The following is a 26266-nucleotide window of genomic DNA, read 5'->3' on the forward strand; positions in this document are numbered from 1 at the left end:
AGGATAGGAGGCGGGGCCTGCATGGTCTCCGCGGTAACCCCTGGCAGGTTGGAATGAGGAAGAAGCTCATCTACCCAGACCCAGATGCCTTAATGGGGGTGTTTGAAGGGGCAGGGAATTCATGGGGGGATAGGGTGGGAGGAAGAAAGCGTGAGTAATGGCAGAATGAGGGGGAAAGAAGGGTCTCAAGAGGAGACAGGGTGTTATAAGAACTATTTAGAGGGAACACGGCTTTAGGAGAACCGGGAGGCTGCTATGAGTGGAGGAAGGAGGGGTTCAAGGGTCAGAATGCTGTTTTCTGAGGTAGGAAGAAGGTGGCAGAGGGAGAAAGGACAGGCCTTTATAAGGAGACAGAGAGGACTTAGAATTTAGAGCTACAAGGGGTCATGAGAGGACTTAGAATTTAGAGTTGGTCAAGGAAGGTCTTAGAGGAGCCAACAGAGAGGCCATGGGTGGTGGGAAGGGGGAGGGGAAGAGAGAGTTTATGGGTAAACAGTAAGGCTCCTAACAGACAATGGTACATAGGGACAAAGTGAGAGAGAGAGCAAATGAGATCAAGAGAGAGGTACTGTAGGCACACACAGTTTTATAGGGTGAGAGCTTTATGACGGAACAAGGTTCTATAGATGGAAAGCAGTGTTCAAGTGTCGAGTAGGGTCTTCTTTGTAGGTGTTTTATAGGGGCAAAAGTCTGCTTTTGGGGACCATGAGGGTGTTACAGGAATAAAGTGTGATAGTGGCTCAATTGTGGCTCCAGGGAGGGCAATGAGAGTCATCAGAGTCAGCAAGGGATTTTGTGGGGGCGGTGTTAGGGGCCAAGTGAGACATGCTGTAGAGACCTGCAAGGCAGTTCTAGAAGACAGGGAGGAGGTTATAGGAGACAGGGAAAGGGCTACTGGAAACAGGCAGGCATTTTAGAGCATAGGAGTGGAGGGGGCTGGGAGATCCAGGGTAGAAGGAGGTATTAAAGGCAATAATGACAGGTTACAGGAGACATGATAGGAATTAGAGGGAGTCAGTATGAGTTTTAAAGGAGGTCAACTAAGAATTTATAGGAGCCAGTTTATCATGAAAAAGAGTTAGAGGGGACAGCACAATCCAAAAGCCATACTGAGCCATGACCCATTCCCTGCCCACAGGCATTTGAAATTTTGCGGGACAAGCCCCCCAAAGACCACATGTGCCTATCGATTTGCGCCTTCCTCCTGTGTTTTCCCATAGGCATTGTAGCCTTGATCTTCTCTGTCCAGGTGGGAAACTGCATCATGCCAATCCTCTCCTCCTGTACTCCCTTTTCATCCTGGCCTTGACCTTAACTCAAATTCTTTCTTTTGTCCCTACTGTGGGTTCAAGTCCCCACCCTGGGTCCTTTCAGTCCCATAGCTCACCCATTACAATAACCCATTAAAGGCCAACTATTCCTGCCCTGCCTCTCCCCTCTAACCAGACAAGGCACAGCAACATGTGGAATAACAGAGCCTTGGCAGCCGAGACCTCCCACCAAACCTACTACATTGCAGTCTTGGGGATTGTTTTAGGAAGCCTCATCACCCTCACCATCTTGATACTCCTCATGATGGACTTATTTGCTCGTTAACCTCCTTTTCAGCAAACTACCAAATATATACAACAGTGATACTTACCTTGGCTCTAAGTATCCATTTGGGCCAAATGGGAAAACCTTTTCTAAATGTCTGGACTGCTAAGTGTTGACAGCCTGAGCCAGCATCTTGAGGTAGTCGATGGAGTAAGAAAGGGGCAGCTGGGCAGTCCACTGGACCAAAGTTCAGGATCGACCCTGGGATCCTGCCAGGAGATAGGGGCTGTGGAGGCAGGGTGGGGCACTGTTTCCTCAGGGCATCTTCTTCCTGTTCACATCATACATTCATGCCATAAGTCTGTTCATACCAAGGGCCTTGGCTGTGCTATGACACTGGGGATATATCAGTGACCACTTCAGATTCACCATACCCTCTCTGGACTTATAAACCAGGTGAAGACAGATATATCACCAGGCAGTGACAGTCCAGTGTGGTCTAATCTCCAGTAGGGGAAATTTAGGAGGGTTGTAAGAGACCAGACCTAATCTTGGGTACTTATGGTCTACCAGAAAGCCAGGGAGTCAAGCAATTGTCAGTAAACTAATAGGAATTCAGGTCAAGTTACAATTGTAGAGAACTTCTATTACAGGTATGGTTGCCTCTTCTCCCCCTCACCACCAAAGTTTGTAATTTATTCATTATTCAACACAGAATTTCTGAGCATGTAGGATGTACCAGGTACTATACTAGGAGCTGGAAACTCAACAGAGCAAGATAAGTACAACTCCTTTCTGAAGGAGCTTACGTTCTACTGGGAAGAATACCATAACCAAATAGACCTCTAAATAAACAAGATAATCATAGGGAGTGGTAAATGATAAGGAGAGACATAACACAGGGTAATAAGCTAAAGCAGTACCACTACTGGTCCACTGTTGTTAATGGTCTGCAACAAGAGAAGTGCAGAAATTGCCAGTAAGCATTACAAAACTCACAGAAATTTGACATGGCCAGGACATCCAAGAATATAACCAATATTCTTGATTCTTGAATATAATTCTTAAATATAATCAATATCAATAAGACTTCTCTTGTTGGACAGAGATTGGACAGATTGGAGAGATTAAAAAATGAGTCCTACTCCGCAACCACAAATAGTCTGAGGTATAGTGAGCTCTTGAGCAATGAGGTCTAGAAGTATACTGTTTAGAGTCATACTAGCGGCTATAACAAACCCCACCATTTCAGTACTCACAAAATTGTTTATTTCACATTCACCGAACCTCCCAAAGTGGGCATTTCTGGTTGCCCACATATTAAGTTAGGGATCCAGACTCCTTCCACTTGCTGATTCCACCATCTCCTAAAATGCTCAGAGTCTTCTGAAGGATTCCAGATGAGAGACTGGAGAACCCCCACTTGCTTCCTAAAATCCTCAGCCCAAAACTGAATCCTTATACACTTTTGGATGGGAATGTAAATCGGTACAGCCACTATGAAATATGAGATGGGGGTTCCTCAAAAAACTAAAAGTAGAACTACCAAATGATCTAGCAATTCTGCTTCTAGGAATATATCCAAAGGGGGAAAAAAATCACTGTCTCAGAGACATCCATATTCTCATAATTACAGCAGCATTATTCACAATACCCAAGATATGGAAACAACCCAAGTGTGTACCAGTGAATGAAATGATAGAGGATTTGAGGGGTGTGTGTGTGTGTGTGTGTGTGTGTGTGTATACACACCATATTATTTCTTTATATATAAAGAAATATTATTAAACCATGAGAAACATGAAATCCTGCCATTTGCAACAACACAGATAGATCTTGAGGCCATTATGCTAGTGAGATAAGTCAGCTAGAGAAAGACAAACACTGCATGGTATCACTTATATATGAAATCTAAAAAAGCCAAACTCACAGAAACAGAAGGTAGAATGGTGGTTGCCAGGGGCTGGGGGAAATGGGGACAGGCTTTTAAAAGGATTCAAACACTCAGTTATATAAGATGAATAAGATCTTAGGATCTAACATATAACATGGTGACTATGGTGAATAATACTGTATCGTACTTAAAATTTTCTAAGAGTGGGGCGCCTGCGTGGCTCAGGGGGTTAAGCCTCTGCCTTCGGCTCAGGTCATGATCTCAGGGTCCTAGGATTGAGCCCTGCATTGGGCTCTCTGCTCAGCAGGAAGTCTGCTTCCCTCTCTATCTCTGCCTGCCTCTCTGCCTACCTGTGATCTCTCTCTCTGTCAAATAAATAAATAAATAAATCATTTAAAAAAAATTTTTTTTCTAAGAGAGTATACCTTACTTGCTGTCACCAAAAAAGGGGGAAAAGGCAACTATGTGAGGTAATGGATGTATTAGTTAACTTGGCTGTGGTAATAATTTCACAATGTATATGTATAACAAATAATCATGTTGTACACTTTAAATCGCTTACATTTTTCATCAATTATACCTCAGTAATCAGGGGGATATTTTTTTAAATAGAGTTTTGGCCCTAAGTGATATACATCTCTTAGTCACAGTCCATTGGACAGAACTAGTCTCATGACCTCAACTGGTTGCAAGGGCTTCTGGAAAATGTAGTCTCAGACTGGCTGACACTAGCTGGCTTTGCCACAGAAAGCCTTTCTAAGGGGCCCCTGGGTAACTCAGTCAGTTGAGTGTCTGCCTTCAGCTCAGGTCATGATGCCAGCATCCTAGGATTGAGTCCTGCATTGGGCTCCCTGCTCAGCAGGGAGCCTGCCTCTCCCTCTCCCTCTCCCTCCTCTGCTCCTGCTGAAGTGCTCTCACTCTCTCAAATAAATTAATCTGAAAGACAGAGAAAGAGAGAGAGGGAGGAAGGAAGGAAGGAAAGAAGGAAGGAAGGAAGGCAAGCCTTTTTAAGATGTTCTTTGAGCTGAAACACAGAAGCCCAAGTGTCAGAGCTGCTCCAAGAACTATGAGAACCAGGTGCCCAGAGTGGGAATGGCAATCGCAAAGACAAAAAGGAGGCCAATGTGGCAGTGAGTAATGTCACACTCTCCCACTTTCCAAAGCAGGTGGGGTTCTCTCCTCCTCCCTGTGAGAACTCTTATAGGTGCTTTCCAGCTCTCCTGAAAAGGAAATCCAACACTTCTTTTTTTTTTTTTTTTAAGATTTATTTATTTATTTGACAGAGAGATCACAAGTAGGCAGAAAGGCAGGCATAGAAAGAGAGAGAGAGAGGGAAGCAGGCTCCCCGCTGAGCAGAGAGCCCTATGTGGGGCTCGATCCCAAGACCCTGAGATCATGACTGGAGCTGAAGGCAGAGGCTTAACCCACTGAGCCACCCAGGCACCCAAAAATCCAACATGTCTTTACCTTCCGTCTGACAAAGATCTACTCACAGGAATCTTTTGTAGACATCTTTTGTAGTCTATCTTTAGGACCTCCAAACCCCTCCATGTCTGGCTCTGCACTGGGTAACACAACAGTGACCAATACAGATCCCGTCCATGTCCTCGGGATATCTGCAGTCCAATGGAGAAGACAGGCTCACCACCAGATGGGACTGTGAGCTGTCCTTTCATTTATTCTTTCATTCAGCAAAGTTTTATTGTGTGTCTCCTGCAGTGCCATTCTGGTGGCATGTGAAAGATGATAAACTTAAGTAAGAAAAATATTAAGAGTACTGTGGAAGGGGCGCCTTAGTAGCTCAGTGGGTTAAACCTCCTCCTTCAGCTCACGTCATGATCTCAGGGTCCTGGGATCGAGCCCTGTGTCGGGCTCTCTGCTCGGCGGGGCGCCTGCTTCTCACTCTCTCTCTGCCTGCCTCTCTGCCTATTTGTGATTTCTCTCTCTGTCAAATAAATAAATACGATATTTTTTTTTAAAAAAAAAGAGTACTGTAGAAAAAAGTAAAGCATGGGAAGGGTGATCAGAAGTATTGGAGATGGGCAAAGAGCTATAATTTCAATAGGGAGGCAGGTAACGCCCCAGTTAGGATCTGACTTTTGAGCTATAATTTCAATAGGGAGGCAGGCAATGCCCCAATTAGGATCTGACTTTTGAGCAAAGGCTTACAGGACTTAAGAGAGGAAACCAGACATATATCTGCAGTGAGAGTCTCAGGCAGATGGAACTGCTAGTGCAAAGGCCTGGAGGGAGGAGCCCATCTGATATTTCTGAGCTATAGTAAGGAGGCTAGTATAGCTGAAGTGAAATAAGGTAGGAAATGGTTAGAGATGAAGTCAGGGAAGTAACAGAGGCAAGACCAAAGGGAGCATACTTTACTTCAAGTGCCATGAACAGACATTGAACAGATAAGTGACATGTGGTGGCTCAGGTGTTAATAGGCTCTTTAGGACCCTGGAGGAGAGCCAAATATGGTGAGGAGATGACAGCAGGGAGACTGCTGTGATTTTCCTGATGGGAAGTGATGGTATATTAGGGCAGAGTGGGGAAGAAGGGAAACGCCTTGATGAATTTGACAGGTAAACAGGAATTGCTGATACATGATGTAGGTGTAAGAGAAAGAGGAAATTTTGGCCTCAGGACCTGGAATCACAGAGGTGTCCTTGTGTGATCTGGGGAAGTGGGAGAGAAACAAGTCTGGGGAGGTACGGTATAGCAGTCATGCTAAGATTTGGGAGCCATGTTCTGGCTACAGGCTGGTTCAGAGAGGACATGTGACCCCATTTGAGCAAATGAGACTTGGATAAATGGTTTCTGGAGCTTTCGGTAAAGAAAGGAAGCCCCCTCTCTTCTACATTACCCTCTAAAACCACATCTTTCTCCCTTCCAAATGGTGGAGGATAAGTCATTTTACCACCAGGCAGAAGAGCCTGGAACTGCTAGGATGAAAGAGAAGCCAAAATAGAACCAAGTGCTAGGAAGGGGAGCCAGACACTGGGTCCCCAGTGATACCACCATCATCACCATCATGACAGTCACTGAGTGTCAACTGTGTGCAGGCATTGTTCAAGGAGCTTATGCATATTGTCTCATTTAGACCCCACAACAATACTAAAAACAGGTATTATTATTGTGCCTAATTCATAAATGAGGAAACTGAGGCTGCAGAGATTGAGAAACTTGCCCTAGATCATTTAGCCTGGGTGATGGAATGAGGATTCAAACCCATTGAGTCAGACTGCAGAGTCTTCGCTCAAAATAATTGCCTTCAAGTGTTTGAGCTTCTGGATCATACCTCACCTGAATCAGGATAAACCAGGACACTTTCTAAATCACATGTGCCAAGATATTTTTTGTTTGGGAGGAAAAACACTACCTTGGGTTTTAGGGCATTTTTTTAAAGATTTTATTTATTTATTTGACAGAGAGAGAGGTCACAAGGAGGCAGAGAGGCAGGCAGAGAGAGAGAGGAGGAAGCAGGCTCCCCTCGGAGCAGAGAGCCCAATGCGGGGCTCAATTCCAGGACCCTAAGACCATGACCTGAGCCGAAGGCAGAGGCTTAACACACTGAGCCACCCAGGTGTAGGGCATTTTTCATCAGAGAGAAGCTTACCTTTGAGAGTCCAGAGAAGTTAATCCAACCAACCTGGAGGTGGGGGGTGGGAGGCGTGGTCAGAGAAGGCTTGAATAGAAGGGCGCATCTGAGGTAAGACCTAAAGGAGGAGGAGGTAGCCATTTAAGATAATGAAGAAGGGTGGGGCGCCTGGGTGGCTCAGTGGGTTAAGCCTCTGCCTTCGGCTCAGGTCATGATCTCAGGGTCCTGGGATCAAGGCCCGCATCAGGCTCTCTGCTCAGCGGGGAGCCTGCTTTCTCCTCTCTCTCTATGCTTGCCTCTCTGCATACTTGTGATCTCTCTCTCTCTCTGTTTCAAATAAATAAATAAAATCTTTAAAAAAAAAAAGATAATGCGGGGCGCCTGGGTGGCTCAGTGGGTTAAGCCGCTGCCTTCGGCTCAGGTCATGATCTCGGAGTCCTGGGATCGAGCCCCACATCGGGCTCTCTGCTCAGCAGGGAGCCTGCTTCCTCCTCTCTCTCTCTCTGCCTGCCTCTCTGTCTACTTGTGATCTCTCTCTGTCAAATAAATAAATAAAATCTTTAAAAAAAAAAAAAAAAAAAGATAATGAAGAAGGGTGATGGAGGTAGGGGACACAGGAGGAAGAAAATCCCAAGAGGCGGGAGAGAGGGAAACTTGACAGGTAATGTCCCAATGAGAACACTGCTTTCCTCTCTGGAAAGGGCTTAACTGAGGGATAAGCGTCCTTCACTCAACTCGATCGTCTCTCCCACCAGCCCCCTGCTAAGCCTCAACTCTGTCATCACCTGTCCCGGTTCCCTGCCGTGGCCTGTCTCCTCCTCTCATCCACCCACAGGACACCTAGAATGTACCCCCCTCCCACTGTTTTAAATGTTTAATTTCTTAATTTATTTTTTAAATATTTTATTTATTTATTTGACAGAGATTACAAGTAGACAGGCAGGCAGAGAGAGAGGAAGGGAAGCAAGCTCCCTGCTGAGCAGAGAGCCCGATGCAGGGCTCGATCCCAGAACCCTGGGATCATGACCTGAACCGAAGGCAGAGGCTTTAACCCACTGAGCCACCCAGGCACCCCTAATTTCTTAATTTAGATAAAGGTTTCAAATCTACAGACTGTGCAGAAATAAGTCTAGGAGGCCCCCATGTGCCACCTACATTTCCCAGATGAAAACAGTTTCCTATACTTGCACCAGATCTCTTCTTTTTAGGAATAAAATGTTGTAGATGCAAATTAAACCCTTCCCCCTTCTCTGTTCCTTCTTTCTGCTCTCCATCCCTGAAACCACCAAACTCATGATGCTGTAAATCAATCCTGTGTGTATTTCCTACTCTTAGTATATGTGGACACACTTGGTACAGAGTTGTTGCTTTGGGTGTTGAAGCATCCTTAGTGACTTCTGCCACACCTTTCCAGCTCGTCACTTTCTAAGACTCACCTTCTGGGTCTCTCAGCTGGCCCAGTTGATGTTTCAGTTAACATGGTCATAAAAAGGCCAAATGTTATGAGGAAATTAGAGCAGGATGGTCTAAAATGTGACAGATATTCATCATAAATTTTAAAAACTGTATATCTAAGAGGCCAGTGATAAGAATCCATCTCTGGGTATTAATGCTAATAAAGGTTTTATCCCCCCAGTCATGTAGATGGTACCTTCTTAAGCTTCAATATGCATACAAATCACTGACAGATTTGGTCAAAATGCATGTTTTGATTCAGTAAGTCCAGGAGTGGAGGGGCAAGGGATTCTGCATTTCTAGCAAGCCCCTGGATGCTGATCCTTGAACACCTTGTAAGCAGCGAATTACAGGCATAATGTGAGAGCTTGAAGCTTGTCAAACAGGGGTCAGGAGCAGAATACAGGCTAACGGTCTCAGTTTGGGGATGATAATCATTTTGTCATTTGTAGATTGAACAGACTGAACATGGTAGGGGTACAAATATGACTTCTACTTCTTCTTTCTGCGAATAAGATGCCAATCTCACATTTTTGCGTCAGCCTTTTGGGGAATGGAGAAGAAAACATTCTCTTCTTATGCGGGAGAGGAACAGGAAACCCACTGCAACTTCCTCCATGAACAGCAGCTTGAGGTAGACACCTCAAGCTTGTCCACAGACACCAAGAGTCTCTGCTTACGGAGTATATCAGGGCTCCATCTGAGAGGCTGAACCACTAGCGGAGATCGAAGATAGATAGACAGACAGACAGACAGATAGACAGATGGATAGATAGATGGATGGATGAGCTGGGATTTAACCTTATGCAGTTGAGGTTATGAAGCAGTTCCTAACATTGTGGTCTTAGTGTCGGATGCCGACACTCAAAGTACAGAGGGTAGGTAGTTAGGAAGGGAAAACAGATGTAAAGTGGGGAGAAGCTAGGCAAGCTGGTGTAAGCTGGCCTCTGCCTTTGGTGGTATGAGCATCCATGGGAGAAACTGGCATCCTTCATCATGGAGCCAAACACACACCTGGCCCAGAGCTGGAGAAGTTGAGAGGAAGATCCAGAAAAAGGTGAAACAGTTGCTGGCCTGGCTGCTGCCCTCCCTACGCAAGCCTGATGAGCCAGCAGCCAGCCAGTGACAACCTGTGTGATCTATAAAATGGCAGCTGCTTCACTTCTGCCCTCCACATCTTGCCCAAGAATCTCTATTGGTCCATCCTAACCGAACGCATATGGAGAAGGTAATTCTAAGATACAGTTGATTCAGCCTAGTCAAGCCGATACATGACAAAGTCATGCACAGAGACTGGAGGGGAGTGGAGAGAAGATCCGTCAGTGGTCGCTGGGGAGATGGAAACATGAGCAGCTCTGCTCTCAAGCAGAAGCACCTTGAATGCATGTGTCTCATAACCTCTGGGTGGCTTTTTAAAATTTTAGAGTTAGAGGGGAAACTGGTAGCAGGTACCTCTTATTTGGCTTTAGCCTTTCTTCCAAAACTTTGAGAGTCTTTTTATGTTATAGTTTCAGTCAAGGTGCATCTGATCAGTTGTCATTACATTATGATTGTAGATATTTCATTAAAAAATATCCAACTTTCAACCAATTTTTGAAAAATATTTTATTTATTTATTTGACAGACAGAGATCACAAGTAGGCAGAGAGGCAGGCAGAGAGAGAGGGGGAAGCAGGCTCCCCGATGAGCAGAGAGCCCGATGCAGGGCTCGATCCCGGGACCCTGGGATCATGACCTGAACCGAAGGCAGAGGCTTTAACCCACTGAGCCACCCAGGGGCCCTCAACCAATTCTTTTTTTAATAGATTTTATTTTTCATGAGCAGCTTTATGCTTACAGAAAGTTACACAAAAAGTCAAGGAAATTCTCATATACTTCCTGTCCCTCCACACCCATTTTCCCCTATTATTACCATCTTGCAGGAGTATGGTATCTTTGTTACAATTGATGACCAACAGTGAAATGTTATTACTAACTAGAGTCCATATTTTACACTAAGGCTCACTCTGTACTGTACAGTTCTATGGTTTTTTATAAATGCATAATGTCATGTATCCACCATTACAATACCACACAAAATAGTTTCACCTTTCCATCCCTACCCCCATCTCATGATCTCTTGGCAACCACTGACCTATTTACTGGTCTCTATAGCTTGGCCTCTCCTAGAATGCCATAAATTTGTGGTCAGAGAGTTTATTGCCTTTTCAGATTGTCTTCCAAAATGGCTGTATCATTTTGTATCCCCACCAGCAATGAAGGACAGTTCCTGTTGTTCTGCATCCTCAACAGCATTTGGTGTCATTTTTTTTTTGGATTTTAGACATTCTAATAGGTGTGTAGAAGTATCCCATTGTTGTTTTAATTTGCAATTCCCTAATGACATTATGGTTAGCAACTTTTCATGCCTATTTGCCATCTGTACATCTTCAGTGAGATATCTGTTCATAACTTTTGTCCATGTTTAAGCAGATTGTTTTCTTATGGTTGGGTTTTAAGAGTTCTTTGGATATTTTAGATATAAGTCCATCATCAGGTATGTGTTTTGCAAGTATTTCTGCCAGTCTGTGATTTGTCTCATCATTCTCGTAACAGCCGGTGCTATGAGCCTCGAAAGGCTCATAGACCAATGGCAGACGTGCTGTCTGATTTTGTTTTTTAATAGCAAAACACCCCACAAAAGGCAGAAGGGTGACAATGTTTGAACAAAATGGCACCTTTTGAGAATTAGGCACTGTGGAATAGCAGCTGTTCTTTCTTCCAGGAAAGCCACCTGGATTACAGCAGCCCCTCGCACCTTCTTATGCTTCTCAGCCCTTATGAAACACTTGAAGCTGGACTCAGCTTCTCGCTGAAATTTGCTATCTTAATGGTAATCCCATGGTCCCTTTCTCCCTGGGCCAAAGGCTCAGCCAACCCTTGGATGTCTCTCTGACTCCTCACACCCACAGGGTCCCACATTGTTATCAACATTTCCCCCAGAGTTGTCCCTTCTCTCACATCTGCATTTCAAGGTCTGCTCCCGAGCCCAGAGCCCTGGACCTCACCCTGGATGCTCCACCCTTTACAGCCAATCAAGATCCAGACCCACTCACTCAGTTGTCTCCTCTCTGCTCCACAGCCCTATATGGTCCACCATTGCCCTCCACCCCCATACCTCATCCTGTCCCCAGCTTTATTCTCACCCCACCACCTCTCCCCTCATTTACTGAGTAACTACTTAGTCAAGCTTTGTACCAGACACCGAGGACAGAGTGGTGACCTAAGCATGTTCAGTGAAAGGTCCCTGAATGTTGCCATTTCTCAGGGCCCTGAATGAGGCTGAGTGGGCTCTCCAGAACTCCACTACCAGTATCCAGTGCTTTCTGGGGCAGCCCACAGACCTCTGACATTCCCTGTGTCCCAAATTGACCCACTCCTGTTGTTTATTTTCCACCATCCCTACCTGGTGATGGTGATCCGTCTAAGTCCCCCACTGAACCTGAGCTCCGTAGCATGGAGACTGGGGCTCTCTCATCCACCGCAGTGTCCCCGGAGCAGGGTCGGCTCATGAATGTTATGGAATGGTAAAGACGAGGAAGACCTGGAAGAATACATGCCGGGGAGATATCAGGGTCGTGCTATCGGCCCCCTATCCCTCCTCACTCAGACCTGAAACAACCTGTTTCTGAAATCAAAGAGCAGTAAGTTTGACATCTCCGCACCTGGCCTCCCAGGATGAAAGTCTCATTTTGTCAAGAGAATCAAGAGAGGCATTTGGAACCTTTTGCCTCTTAAGGGGCACTTGGTGGTGAGCGGGAGGACGAGGAAAGCGAACGAGCCTCACCGTTTCTCCTCACTCGAAGCTACCCAGCCGGGAGGAGCGAGAGACTGGGCACTGCTCCGCGGCGCGGCGGTGCAGCGAGACCCTAGTCCGCCTAGTCCGCCTAGTCCACCAATGGCGTCACTGCCGGCGCGCTCGTGACGTCAGAGGTGGGCGCCACACTTGAAGAGGGTGCGGGAAGCCGGGGAGCGGAGCTGTCATGGAGTTAATGCAGGAAGCGCGGGAACTGGGCTGCTGGGCGACGGAAGAGATGGGAGCGCCCGTCGCAGCCCGAGCCCCGGAGTCGACGCTGCGCAGGTGAGGGACGCTCTGAGAATGAGCACTCCCAACCCTCGAGGTGGACTCCAGGGATGAGAACCCCACCCCTCCCTGAACACCCGCCTTCCTCTGCCTCAGTGAGAATAACCCTTAAGGGCGCCCCCGCCCCCGCCCCGACACACGCACACCCAGTAGTATATTCAAGAAGAGGATCCTGGGTTGAATGAAGATCCCCTGGCGGTGATCCCGACACTCCCACCCCCCCAACCCATGAGACCACCCAGAGTGAGAGCGAGGCACCAGTGAGGATCCTCCGAAATTCAATGGAGACCCCTTCCCGTGTGAAGTAAGATCTTTGGAGTGAGACCGTCCCTGCAACAGCCTACCACCCCCACCCACCCCAACCAGTGAAGAGACTGGAGTTACCAAAGACCACCCCACGGGAGATTGAATTTATAGGAGTGATGACCCACATCTGGTAATGAGAGCACTTCCAGGCAGTATATTCCCCACCCCCCTCCTCTGGGAGTGACTAGAGACAGCCCTCTTCTCCTAGGAGAAAGGAATCACCCCACCACGGAATGAGAATATCCCACACACAGAGAGAAGCCCTCAACTCAGTGACCAAGAACTCCCCAGAAGGGACTATCTCACCCCAAAAAGTATGGGCTCTCTTTCCCCCCAGAAGTGAGAATTCCCTAGTAAAAACTTTACCCACCGTGACCAGCCTGGGAATAACGGTGAGCCACCCTGTGTGATGCCGGAGGTGTACCTTTACACACTTTCCCCGCAGACTGTGTCTGGGCCAAGGGGCCGACATCTGGGCCTATGTCTTGCGGCATGTGCACAGCCAGAGGTGAGCCTGGCCACATGAGGGAGGCTGTGACGGGGAGGGGACACAGGCAAGCCCCACAGTAACACCTCTTCCTTCTGCCTCTCCACTGTAGGAGTGTCAAGAAGATCCGGGGAAACCTACTCTGGTAAATGGTTCTATATTCCCTCCTGTTAACCCTAGTCCCATCCAGCTGTATTTTCACCCACAGCCTCACACCACTTGTCTCCCCTGGAAGTCCCTGTCATCCCCTAACTCTGGCCTCATTTCCTCAGGTATGGCCACCAGGACAGTCCAGAGGTGAGAAGCATGTGTTATAAGATCTTTTATCCAAAAAGAGGACTTGTAGATTTCTGCTCTAGGCCCAGCCTTGTGCTATGGGATGCTGGGGACTACTGAGTCACAAGACAGCTCTGATCCCCACACTCACAGGACTTAACAGTCCAAGGGAGGCAGGCATGAGCTGGATGTTGAGGGGACATGGATATGAGGCATCCAAGCTGATGAGAGGAGATGGGAGAAAGGACTGGTTTCAGAGATATACTGAGGCCAGTGTGGGACCTATTGTGTGCAAGGGGCCCCAGTGCCATCTAGGGGGAGGTTTCCAGAAGACCTTGGGGCCCCTAGATGTGGTGCTCATTGGGGAGGTAAGAACTGGGGCAGAGATGTAGTGTCATCAGTGCAGAGACAGGACACGGGTTAGGACGATAAGGGGGGCAATCTCAGGAGAAAGGAGGAGGCCAGATAGTACCCTAATGTTCTTCTAGGCCCAGAGAATCAGACACAGAAATTCCTCACAATAAACCCTCTGCTACCACCCTGTGCAGGCAAGGAGACCAGTGCTCCCCAAATAGCAGTCAGTCCAGGCCAAGCCCCAGCCAGGCCATGCATCTGACTCTGTACCTGATCCCACCAGGCCCATCGGAAGCTGGAGCTGGAAGCCACTGTTGCTCACCTGCGGGCAGAGATCCAGGAATTAGACCAGAGCCTGGAGCTGATGGAGCAAGAGACCGAAGCTCAGGGTGACCTATGGGGCTGGGAAGATGAGCAACAGAGTGGAGGTGGGGGAACTGCTGATAGCCACACGTTTCTCCTACAGACATGGCCCTGGAGCAAGCCCTGCAGAACATTCAAGACACCCAGCGTCGTGCTCTCCTCCTCCAGGCCCAAGCTGGGGCCATGAGAAGGCAGCAGCGTGGACTGCAGGATCCCGTGCAGCGGCTGCAGAATCAGCTGAGGCGTCTACAGGACATAGAGAGGTGGGCCTCAGGTGCTCAGGGACCAGCCTTCACCAGGCGGGGCAGGCAGACATTTTCCATAGAGACCTCATTGCTCTACCCTGACCCCTTCTTGGGTTCCAGAATTCTGAGCTCCAGTCCTTAGGATTTAAAGCCTGTGAAGTCAGAAAGTTTTCTCATCTCAGCCACTTATATTTCCAGTACTTAGAATGGTCCCAACCATATATCTAAAGAATGTTCTAGGGAAAGAACATTAAATAAGGGACAAATACCTGCCTCCTGGAGCTTCTACTCTGATGCAAAGGAGCCAGAAGATAAACTAGGAAGCAAACTCTATAACTGCAAGGAGAGATAAGTGCTGTGATAAAAAAAAAAAAAAGGTGGTGTGATAGTAAAGGCGAGGGAGATGATACTCCAGTGAGGATGGCCAGAGAAGCCCTCTCTGAGGAGGTAGCACTGAGTTGTGGAAGGAATCTCCAGGGAGAGGGACAGGAAGGGCAGAGGTGCTGAGTTTGGGAAAAACCGCCAGGAAGCCAGTTCATCTTCAGTTACACAGGCAAAATGGAGGGCACAAGAAGGTGAGGTCAGAGAGGTGGACACAGTGCCACAGGGGTCAGAATTTTACTCGGAGGCTGGGTTCATGCCTTAGCCTGTCCACTTACAGCTCTGTGACCTTGGGCAAACTACTTAGCTTTTTTGTGCCTCAGTTTGTAAGCTCTATGGATTGGGGATTAATTTAAACCTACTTTATAGGTGAGTTAAATGATGCAGAGTGCTTAGAAGAGTTTCTAATACCCATTATTACTATTTTGTTTTTTTGTTTTTATTTTTTTTAAAGATTTTATTTATTTATTTGACAGACAGAGATCATAAGCAGGCAGAGAGGCAGGCAGAGAGAGAGGAGGAAGCAGGCTCCCTGCTGAGCAGAGAGCCCGATGCGGGGCTCGATCCCAGGACCCTGAGATCATGACCTGAGCCGAAGGCAGCGGCTTAACCCACTGAGCCACCCAGGCGCCCCCATTATTACTATTTTGAATGTGATGGGGAAACGTTACATTTTTTTTCGAGGGTTTTGGGTAGCAAGGTGACCTGATTTGTCTGAAGTTTTAACGGGATCATTGACTACTAGGTGGAAAATAAACTGCAGAGGGCAAGAGCAGAGGCCAGTGAGGAAGCTAATACAGCCAGGAAGTGTCAGTGGCCTGATTTTAGAGGTGGACCCTGAGATCCAGGCTCAGTGACTAGCCTAATAGCAGAAAGAGACACATCCGTTCTAGCTCCTTTTTCCCAGTGACTCCTACCCCAACTCTACTTTTCTCTCCAGGAAGGCCAAAGTAGATATAACCTTTGGACCCTTGACATCAGCAGCCCTCGGCCTTGAACCTGTGGTCCTGGTAAGAGTCCTAGGCCATGGGGAAATGAGTGGGGAGTCAGGTCAGGTGGACCCCTGGGTTGCCCTCATGTCCCATCCTCTTCTTCCCAGGGTGATGTCCGAACGGCCTGCACCCTCCGGACCCAGTTCTTGCAGAAACTCCTAATTCCTCGGGCCAAGGGAGGCAGTGTCCCGTGAGTGTCATTCAGGCTCCACAGACTCTGATAAGAATCTGGGCTTTGAGGGGGGAGTTACTCATCTGTTCATTCCTCAGACACTCAGCCTCTGGACTGTGTCAGCCCCAGGTCTTGGCCTGACAGGGCTCTCAGGCTGAGACCAAAAAGAGACAAATACATCACAGATGGTGGCAACATGGGTGATTAGGACTGTTGGGGGTGGGGAAGCCTGAGAGACTCCAGGTCCCCAGAGAAGACACCTTCCTCACTTAAAGAGTCAGGGAGGACAGGTTCTCTGGTGAGGAGGCTTAGGCAGGATGAAAGGTTAAGACAATATTCTAGACAAATAGCACATGTGAAAGGCCCTAAGAGCAGCTAGTTGGTGAACCCAAGTCTAGCAGGCATAGAAGGACTTGGTTTCCTCATCCTTAAAACGGGGACAGTGATAGCCCCCACCTTACAGGGTAGTGGTGATCAGTAGAGGGAGAGTTGATGTGTCTTGTAATATTCTCTGTACCCTTCCCCAACCCCATAGCACCCCTCTAGATGACTACTTTGGAGCTTCCTACCAGCAGTGGCTTAGCTCTGTGGAGGTAAGGGGGGGCCTCACCTTCTGCCCCATGAGCAAACCTCAGGGTTCGAGGACCCAACTCTTGATCCCTACCTCATCACCATGGATCCCAGCGCATAGCCCCGCCCCCATCTAGCCCTACTTTCCCCTTTCCCCCACTAGACACTACTGACAAACCATCCTCCGGGCCATGTCCTGGCCTCCTTGGAGCACTTGGCTGCAGAGCGGGAGGCAGAGATTCGGTCCTTGTGCAGTCCAGATGGGCTCCGAGATACAGAGATGGACAGGTGTGGAGTGCCGTGCTCCTAAGGGCCGGGCAGGGCGGGCGAATGGGTAAGCTGGAACAAACTCCAGACCAAGCACGGTCACCTGCTGATGGGGGTGAACCTGAAACTCAGTGATCAGTCTGGCAGGTGGGCTGACATTGGCCACCCCCAAGAGCCCTGGCAAGGCGGGGACTCCTCCCTCAGCAGTTTTACCCCACCCCCAGGTCCCAGGCACCAGACCAGTCACACTCCAGCCAGGCCCTGCCATCCATGGAGCATCTCATCCAGGTGACCCCCAGGCATCCTTCCCAGGACTCCACCCCTTCCCATGCCAAGGCCCACTTGATCCCCTCCCCACCAGGGATCATGCCCACCCCGACTTTGTACTCTTACCCCAGGAGGGCTGGCGGGCCGTGGGTGCACTGGTTGCCCAGCGGGGCCCCCTTCTGAAGGAGCGTCAAACCCTGACCCAGCACCTCCAAGGCCTAATGGAGGAGGTGGAGAGATGTGCCCCAGGATCCAGTGAGAGGTGAGGGGGGCTCTCTCAGCAGAGACCTCTAGGGCATCTCTTTCCCAGAGGTCTCAGAATACTAGACTTCTTCTGCTCCTATGGCTCCCAGTTCTGCCTCCCTGCTCTCCTGGTTTGTCTCCCTGTGTTTGTGGCTCCTTTTGCGTCCTTACAGATCCCATCTGCCTCCTCCACTGGGAGTCTTCGTCATCTTTCTTTCCCTGGCTCTTTTCTGCTGTGCCCCAGGCAGGCCTTCATGCTGGGGCTCCGTGGCTGTGGCCTGTGGGCAGAGCTCAAGGCCCTGCGTGCCCAGAGCCAGGAGCTGGAGGAGGTGGCTGGGCGGCGGCAGCTTCTGCTGCAGGAGCTACAGGCCAAACAGCAGCGGATCCTGCACTGGCGCCGGCTGGTGGTGAGAGGCCGGCCCTGGGGAATGTGGCAGTGCCTGATGGAGGGCCAGAGAGAGGCTGGGAGCCTTGGGATCCAAAACTGGGCCTCCAATGGTGTGGAGAGACCCAGGGTCAGTCTCCTAGGAGGCAGCAGGACCTGTGCAAAGGGGAGGGCAGGGGTAGAGGCTGGGAGGTGGGAAGTAAAAGCCGCCCATCTTGGTGGCCTCATGGTTGCCCAGGAGGAGACACAGGAACAGGTCCGCCTGCTCATCAAGGGCAACTCAGCCAGCAAGACGCGCCTGTGCCGGAGCCCTGCAGAGGTGAGATTGGAGTTGGGGCAAGGTCTAGGTAGGGCTGGGGCTCCTAGAGATGGTGCCAGGGGGCTCCAGGCTGCCCCTCGCATCCCTTTCATTCCCCACAGGTGCTGGCTCTGGTTCAGCGAAAAGTGGTCCCTACATCTGAAGTGGTGGCACCACAGAGCCAGGAGCTGCTTCGCTGTCTGGAGGAGGAAGCCCGGCATCTTCCCCACCTTCTGCTGGGTCCCCTGCTTCGGCACAGCCCTGGAGGGTAAGACTGGAGCCACCCCCTTAAGCTCCTTCTGTGGGTGACTATCACTCCCTGATTCCACGACAAAAAAATAATCCTGGGCCTCCATTGTTCCCAAGCTGTTAGACCTCACCCTCAGGTCTCAGTCCTACTCTGGAATCTTGGTCCCTAGACCCATCTCCAAGTTTCTGGGCCTCCTGAAGCCAGCTCTCAGCCCCCAGAACCTCTGGAATCCTAGCCTCCCTCCAAGTAGCCCACCCAACCTGGACTTTCCCCCTCCAGATTACAGCCACTGCCCACAGTCCTGCCATCCATCCACCAGCTGCATCCTGCATCCCCGAGGGGCTCTAGCCTCATAGTGCTGAGCCACACACTGGGGCTACCTGCAGGGAAGGTGAGTGCCTGTCCCCTAGGACCTGTCTTCCCACCCCTTCTCCCGCCCAAAGTGACTGTCCTTCCCCCTCCCTCCAGGCTCCAGAACTGCTCCTCCCAAAGGCTGCCTCTCTTCGCCAGGACCTTCTTTTCCTCCAGGACCAGCAGAGCCTCCGGTGCTGGGATCTGCTGCACGTGAAGACCAGCCTGCCACCAGGACCATCCACCCAGGGTAAGCCCTGCCCTGCCTTCACAACGGGCATCCTGCCCAGTCCCGGGACCATCAGCCTCCAGAACAAATCCCAAACAGCCATTGCTGACACAGGGCCTACTGTGTGCTGAGTGCTTTCAGTGTGTTCACTGGTTTCATCTGCACAGCAGCCCCATGGGGTGAGCGCTGCTGTTTGCCCCTTTTGCAGAGGCAAGAACTAAGCCTTGCTGGCTGCCCAGGTAGCAGAGCTAGGATTTAAATCCAGGCAGCCTGACATGTGTCTGTACTCCTAACCAGGTGATCCTACCCATCAAATTGCCAAGTACTCACGTATCACCATCCAGTAGGATATGAGAGTCGTTAAAAGTTGGGCTTTGGAGTTAAACTCTTCTCAGCCCTACCTCTTCCCTGCTATGTGATCTACCAGTGCCTCCATTTTCTCCTCAGTGGAGTAAGCATAATCATAGTACCTTGCAGAGTTGCTGGGAAGACTCAGTCCAGTTACCCAAACAGGGCACTGAACAATGCATGGCATTCAGTAAGCACTATGTGCCTCTAGTACAATTACAATCATTTTGTCTGCGCATGTGCAGTCTCTTTCAGTCCTTATGGTGAGGGTAGGATGATTGTTGTTGTTGTTGAGAGAGAGGAGCGGGGAGGGGGAGGTGGGGAGAGAGAATCTTAAGCAAGCTCCATGCTCAGCACAGAAGCCAACATGGGGCTCAGTCTCTCAACCCTGAGATCAGGTGCTGAACCAAAATCAAGAGCCAAATGCTTAACTGGCTGAGCCACCCAGGTGCCCCCAAAGGTAGGGATTATTAAGACCCAATTTACAGATGAAGAAACAAACTCAGGAAAGTTGTTCCTTGCTAGATTCCCTCAGGAAGCACTTGCTAGGTACTTGCCAGCTGCTGGCCCCGAGAGCTCAATGGGGAGAGAGGCCAGAGCTGCCCGTCCCCAGGGATCCCAGTGGTAGAAGCAAAGAGCACAGAATCAAAGGGTAAATAGGAGAGGTATATTGATAAGAAACAACTTGGGGTGCCATCAGCAAAGCAGGAAAAGACCAATTTCCAGGCCTTCAGAAAGGACTTCCCCTCTCCGATGAGCAGGGAGTGCGGGAACAGCCCATGTTATGGCACAGAATCATCCCACCTGGTGGGCTTCTTGGGCTTTAGCATGTCTGTGGCAGAACATAGTTCTCTCTGTTCTGAAAAGCAGTTTTGTTTTTCTTCTGCCTTGTTTCCCTCCCTCAGCAAATTACCCCACTCTCCTTACTGAGGCCAGCCACTCAGGAGTCATGCTTAATTCCTCCCGGCTCCCTAACCGCCCCCCTCCCGACCTTCAACTTGTCAACAAGCCTTATAGGTCCCACTCCAGCATGCCCCAGTCTGCCCCCTGCCTCACTATTACACTTGACCGCAGGAGGGGCTGAAGAAAGGGCAAGTGTCAGGCCTGAGGTCAGGCAAGAATGGAGTGGAGTCAGGAGCCAGGCCCAGGGGCTCAGACTGCACTCCTGATCTCTACTTGCTCTGAGATGGACCTGGTTTGGACCTGTGAAGAGGGACTAGACCCAGTCACATCTCCAGGGGGAAACACTGCTGGAATGTCAGGCTATAGCAATCTAAGGAGGAAGCCTTGGGGTGAAGAACACTGGGAAAGGCTTCCAAGAGGAAACGTGGTGTCTCAAGTGGGCCCAGAGGGATAGGCAAGGTTTTGGTAGTAGCAGAGGCAGATAGTGCAGACCCTCAAGTACTAGGCTGAGGAGCTCAGACTCTGTTCTTGGGGGTACTAGGGAGCCTTGAAGGGTTCTGTGCGGAAGAGGAAGAGGATAGGTTTATGCTTTAGAAAGATCACTCTGGCTGCCATGTAAAGAATGGACCAGAATGGGAGGCTGAGGCCTGGAGCCTAGGAGGGAGGCTGGAGGGCAAGCAGGGAAGGTGGAGGAAGGGAAGGGATGGGCCAAGGAGATGGATGGTCTGTCCAGGAGGGAGGAAGGTACCCAGGATGAATCCTGTGCGATGGTGGGCTTGCCCCTGAGATGAGGACCTGGAAGGAGGGAGAGATCTGGGAGACATGCTGAGGTCCTGACTAGGTGACTGGAGACTTGGTGACCCACTGGCCATAAGACACCAGACAGCCCAAGAACTCAATGCTGCCTCCCGGGTTTCTCACCCACAGAGCTGCTGCAGATCCGGGCATCCCAGGAAAAGGAACAGAAAGACAATCTGGGGCAGGCTCTGAAGCAGCTGGAGAATGTGCTGAAACAAGCGCTGGAGCGAATCCCCAAGCTACAGGGGGTTGTGGAGGACTGGTGAGAGGGGCATGTGGGGGTGGGGGGTGGGCAGGGTGCTGAGCCAGGTGGAACGGGCAGAACTTGGGCGGGGTGTGGGGGGCGATGTGTGGCTGGTAACAAGCAGACCAGGGTGTTGGGGGGAGGCTGAGTGTCTAGAGGCCCAGGCCTTCCTGTGACGCTATCCCCTTCCCCCAGGTGGGAGCAGCCAGGCCAAGCTGCCCTGTCCGAGGAGCTCTGCCAGGGTCTGTCCCTGCCCCAGTGGCGGCTGCGCTGGGTCCAGGCCCAAAGTGCCCTGCAGCAGCTGTGCAGATGAAAAGGGGCCTCAAACAGAAGTCAGGAGCTTCATATTCACGCCTCCATGAGACCTTTGGAAGAGAGCATCGCCTGGATGTGTCAGCCCACTGTCTCTACCCACACTTGCTGTCCCCTCACAGGTGTTTCTGGTCCTCTCAACTGCCTTGGACTCGTCCTTTCATCACATCAAAGCCAAGAGAATGGGGTACTCTGGACCCCACCCTAGGTCCCCCTGAAACTCCCCTCGTCAGCGAAAAGTCATTGAACGAAAAGTCATTGAGCACCTGCTGTAAACACTGAAGATCCGGCACTGAACAAAGTGCACCCAAGTCCCAGCCCAGGAAGTTGTTCAGCACAGGAAAGCAGACCCTTGACAAGTTAAGTGAGCAAACACATAGCATGTTGGAAGGTAACAGCTCTGGAGAAAAAGAAAGCAGGCAGTAGGAGGTGTGACTTTAGCTAGAAGACTGCACACACTCTGTGAAGGTGATTAGAGGGCATCTGAGGAGGGCCTGTGGGGGGGCCGGAAGGAGGCAAGAGCTGGGGGAATGTCCCTGAGCTCAAGGTTGTCTTCTAGTTTTTACATTGTTTCCTTTTTTACATTTAAATCTCTGAAGTCATTTGGAATTTATCCAAATGGATCCAGTTTTGTCTTATTTTACATATATCCCAATAGCACTTAAAATTCTCAGATCAGTGGTTGCCTCTGAAGGAGAGGTGGGTAGCAGGGATCAACCAAGGGTCAGGAGACAAGGGAACTTTCTAGAGTTGAAAATGGATTACATGTTGAAGGTAGTAAGGATAGATGTCAGAACTCATCTAGCTATACTCTTTTAAGTCTGTGCATTTCACCATGAATTATTCTTCAACTTATAAGGTAAAACTTTACCCACCTATATAAAATAAGATTTCAGGTGATTTGAGATGCCACCTCTTCGTATGCTAAATGTCTGTGAGTAATCAAACTGTATCTGGATTCTCTCCAAGTCTGTTGTCTGTGATTATCACATGCTATCCCCACTGTGTTCTAATTATAAAGGTTTTATCATGTTTTAGGATATGAAATGGCTGGTTGTTGTCTTGCTCTAATTTCTCAAGGCTTCCCTGTCTCTTCTTGCTCATTTTTTCTCCCAAACGAAACGAACTTTATACCCAACCTGCCTGGTTCCAGAACAAATACGAACACAGATGGGAGTTTTACTGGGGTTGCAATACGTTTACAAATGAGGGAGATTTGACATCTTTATGTCTTTGGTATATTTCCTATCCTATGTGCCACCATAGTGTTCCCCTCCTCTCTTCATCCTGGCTCCTAACCAAGACTGATCATGGGGGTCCTTGTCCCCGCTCCCTGCTTAATTTTTCTCCATAGTACATCTTTTTTTTTTTTTTAAGATTTTATTTATTTATTTTACAGAGAGAGATCACAAGTAGGCAGAGAGGCAAGCGGTGGCGGGGGGAAGCAGGCTCCCTGCTGAGCAGAGACCCCCCCCCCCCCGCATGTGGGGCTTGATCCCAGGACCCTGGGATCATGACCTGAGCCAAAGGCAGAGGCTTTAACCCACTGAGCCACCCAGGCACCCCTCCATAGTACATCTTCTAACATATTTTGTGTTCTACTTTATTTATCCTTTGTTGTCCTCCAGACAGAATGGGAGCTCCATGAAAGTGAAGTTCTCTATAAACCAGAAGTTGGGCAAACTTTCCTAAATATGATTCAAACTCCAGATGCAGTAGGGGAATTATTAATGAAAACATAAAAACAAACTTTTGCAGGGTACCTGGGTGGCCCAGTCATTTGAGCGGCCGACTCTTGGTTTCCACTTGGGTCCTGACCTCAGGGTCATAGGATCAAGCCCTGCATTGGACTCCTGCTCAGCACAGTCTGTTTGGGATTCTCTTTCTCCTTCTCCCTCTGCCCCTCCCCATGTTTGCACACACTCTTAATCAATCAAGTAATTAATTAATTTTAAGAACTTTTGCATGGCAAAAAAATAATAATAACAAAGTAAAAATTGATAAATGGGAGGGGGAGGGATTTGCAGTTTATACCATAAAGGGATATGTGTGTGTGTGTGTGTGCACACATGTGTATATCAAAATGGAAAAAAAAATTCCAAGTCCATAGAAAAGTTGGCAAAGTGAATGGACAATTCTCAGAAAATATCCTCAAATTCAATATAACAAGAGAAAAGCAAATTAAAACCCTACTTTGAGTGCTTGCTTCAGCAACACATATACTAAAAACCCTACTTTGATACATTTTCCACCTATGAGACTGCAAGACAAGTTGGGGGACCTTGTACAAAACGACTATCTTCAGAAAGTCATTGGGGCTCGGGTGGGGACGACCACATGCAAGGTGGGTCTTGATCCAACCATGGAATTTTTTTTTTAAAGATTTTATTTATTTATTTGACAGAGAGATCACAAGCAGGCAGAGTGAGAGGAGGAAGCAGGCTCCCTGCTGAGCAGAGAGCCCGATTCGGGGCTCGATCCCAGGACTCTGAGATCATGACCTGAGCCGAAGGCAGCGGCTTAACCCACTGAGCCACCCAGGCGCCCCGAACCATGGAATTTTTTTAAGTGAAAGTACACTTAGGGGACAACAGGATATTTGAAAATTGGGAATGGGAAACTTGTATGTTGGAGAATATTACTGTGTCTTCGTTAAATGTCTTTATTGAAATAATGGCATTGTGTTTGGGTGGGAGACTATTCTTAGAGGATGCGCGTTGAGGTATTAAGGATAATGTCTGCAACTTTGAGATAGTTGAGAAGAGAATAAGGTAAAAGGGACAGAAATGAAGCCAAACATCTATGAATGTACACTGTTTCATACTTTGCACTGTGGAAACATCTAATTTTTGATAATTTAAAAAAGTGAGAAAGTAATCCCTAAAAGCTGAAAACAAACAAACAAATGAACCTAACTATATCATGTTGGTAGCACAATTGATTCAGATGAGAATTATTCCAGGTTAGGTTAAAATAGTATTTTGGGGGCACCTGAGTGGTGCAATTGGCTAAGCGTCTGCCTTTGGCTCAGGTCATGATCCCGAGATTATGGGATCAAGTCCCACAGTGGGTTCCCTGATGAGTGGGAAGTCTGCCTTTCCCTCTACTTCTGCTTCTCTCTCTCTCTCTCTCTGCCAAATAAACAAATAAAATCTTTGAAAATAAAGTAAAATAGTACTTTTACTCGATGCCTCCAGTGGTACAGGTATCCTAAGGGAAAAAGAACAGCAATACAATCTTAAACTGCATTTATTAGTCTTACAGTCCGTAATAACACTGGTTTTAATTTTTATAAAAATACATAGTTTACATTTTTGAGACCCTACATTATATATTTTGAAATTATATATTTGACTAAAGCAAATAAGTATTTGTGCTAATGCTACTGGGAAACAAGATTTTTTTTTTTTTTTTTTAAGTAGGCTCCATCCCCAGCGTGGAGCACAATGAGAGGCTTCAACTCATGACCCTGAGATTAAGACCTGAGCTGAGATCAAGAGTTGGGTGTTTAACTGACTGAGCCATCCAGGTGCCCTGCTGAGGACCAAGGGTTTTTTTTTTAAATATAAATGAAAAGAAATAAAATCAAAGGAGTAAACACCCTGTAATCTTTCATTTGACTTGGGAAGAATGAATTCATGGGTTTTTCTCTTTCTAGAAAACGTATTTCCCTCTCTAAGTCCACGGAAAAAGTCTAATTATGACAAGCCAGTAACAGTGAGCAACCCTAGTCCCAGACTATGGTCTCTAAATGCCATTTTTGACTAGATAAAACCAAGGATCTTTGGGGAGACAGGGGATTCCAGGTCTGGGACAGGAAATTGACAAATGAGTTTGAGGCATCTTGTGTCAAAAAGCAGGGAAGTCTTCTAAGACCAATGAGGTTGAGTCAGGACTCAGGAGTCGGTCTGAAGAGACTGCCACTGGCCAAAGATGGGACATTCTGAGTAGCAATTAGAGTGACTGCAGTGATTTGAAGCACATCAAATATGTTAGAAAATGTAAGTTCATATTAGTATTCATGCACACTGTACCTCGCTGGTCACTTTTTTAAATGTTTCTAGTAGAGACATTTTTTTAAAGATTTTATTTATTTATTTGACAGAGAGAGAGAGATCACAAGTAGGCAGAGAAGCAGGTGGGGGGGGTGGTCAGGGGGAAGCAGGCTCCCTGCTGAGCAGAGAGCCCAATGCAGGGCTCAATCCCAGAACCCTGGGATCATGACCCAAGCCAAAGGCAGAGGCTTAACCCACTGAGCCACCCAGGCACCCCCTCACTGGTCACTTTTGAAGGGTGCTAGGAACCAGGTCATTTTGTTTTGTTTTGTTTTCATAAAATAGGGAAAGAATCAAACATGTCTCCCCCGTATGTGAACAAGTAACCAAACTCCTGATAAGGGGGAAGTTATTTATGAAAGAATAACTGCTCATTAGAGAAAGAATGATAAAATTTGATAACCACTATTTTCCATTTATCAAAAAAAGTAGTAGATGCAGGTAATGATGATCAAGGGCTGCTAAAGCTAGTAGTGGAAAGATTGGGCATCTTAAGATGGAACAGGATGACATTGCTGATCAGTCTTAGGGGACCAAAGGAAGACAACTAGACATCATGTGCTCCTG

At 48.4% G+C, this 26266-nt stretch overlaps 1 protein-coding gene and 2 long non-coding RNA genes across 6 annotated transcripts in view; 2 read left to right on the top strand and 1 right to left on the bottom strand.

Moving 5' to 3' along the window:
* The window catches only part of LOC125088469 (uncharacterized), a 54424-nt gene extending 41975 nt beyond the window's left edge, over positions 1-12449 (bottom strand). For 2 of the 4 annotated variants that reach the window (XR_007123703.1, XR_007123705.1), the window contains exons 1-3: positions 12307-12449; positions 11926-12063; positions 7044-7143 (exon numbers count right to left, since the gene is read on the bottom strand). This is a non-coding gene — a long non-coding RNA (uncharacterized LOC125088469). Of the gene's footprint in view, positions 1-1773; positions 1823-7043; positions 7144-11925; positions 12064-12306 lie in introns of those variants that run through there. The other 2 variants (XR_007123706.1, XR_007123704.1) reach the window with 2 other exon arrangements.
* LOC125088480 (uncharacterized) lies at positions 58-1706 on the top strand. Its single transcript, XR_007123716.1, has 3 exons — positions 58-98; positions 1139-1249; positions 1447-1706. It is a non-coding gene; the product is annotated as an uncharacterized LOC125088480 (long non-coding RNA).
* HAUS5 (HAUS augmin like complex subunit 5) lies at positions 12443-22684 on the top strand. The gene is made up of 19 exons (XM_047709449.1): positions 12443-12600; positions 13355-13417; positions 13509-13541; positions 13669-13693; positions 14310-14415; positions 14493-14652; positions 15956-16025; positions 16115-16197; positions 16715-16772; positions 16913-17037; positions 17241-17304; positions 17415-17545; positions 17771-17933; positions 18150-18230; positions 18332-18477; positions 18739-18850; positions 18928-19060; positions 21218-21350; positions 21528-22684. The coding sequence occupies exons 1-19, from the start codon at positions 12503-12505 to the stop codon at positions 21643-21645; spliced, it is 1902 nt and encodes a 633-aa protein (XP_047565405.1). The 5' UTR covers positions 12443-12502; the 3' UTR covers positions 21646-22684.
* The last annotated feature ends 3582 nt before the right edge of the window (positions 22685-26266 follow it).

This window comes from Lutra lutra, chromosome 17, assembly GCF_902655055.1.
Source record: "Lutra lutra chromosome 17, mLutLut1.2, whole genome shotgun sequence".
Lineage (NCBI taxonomy): Eukaryota > Metazoa > Chordata > Mammalia > Carnivora > Mustelidae > Lutra > Lutra lutra.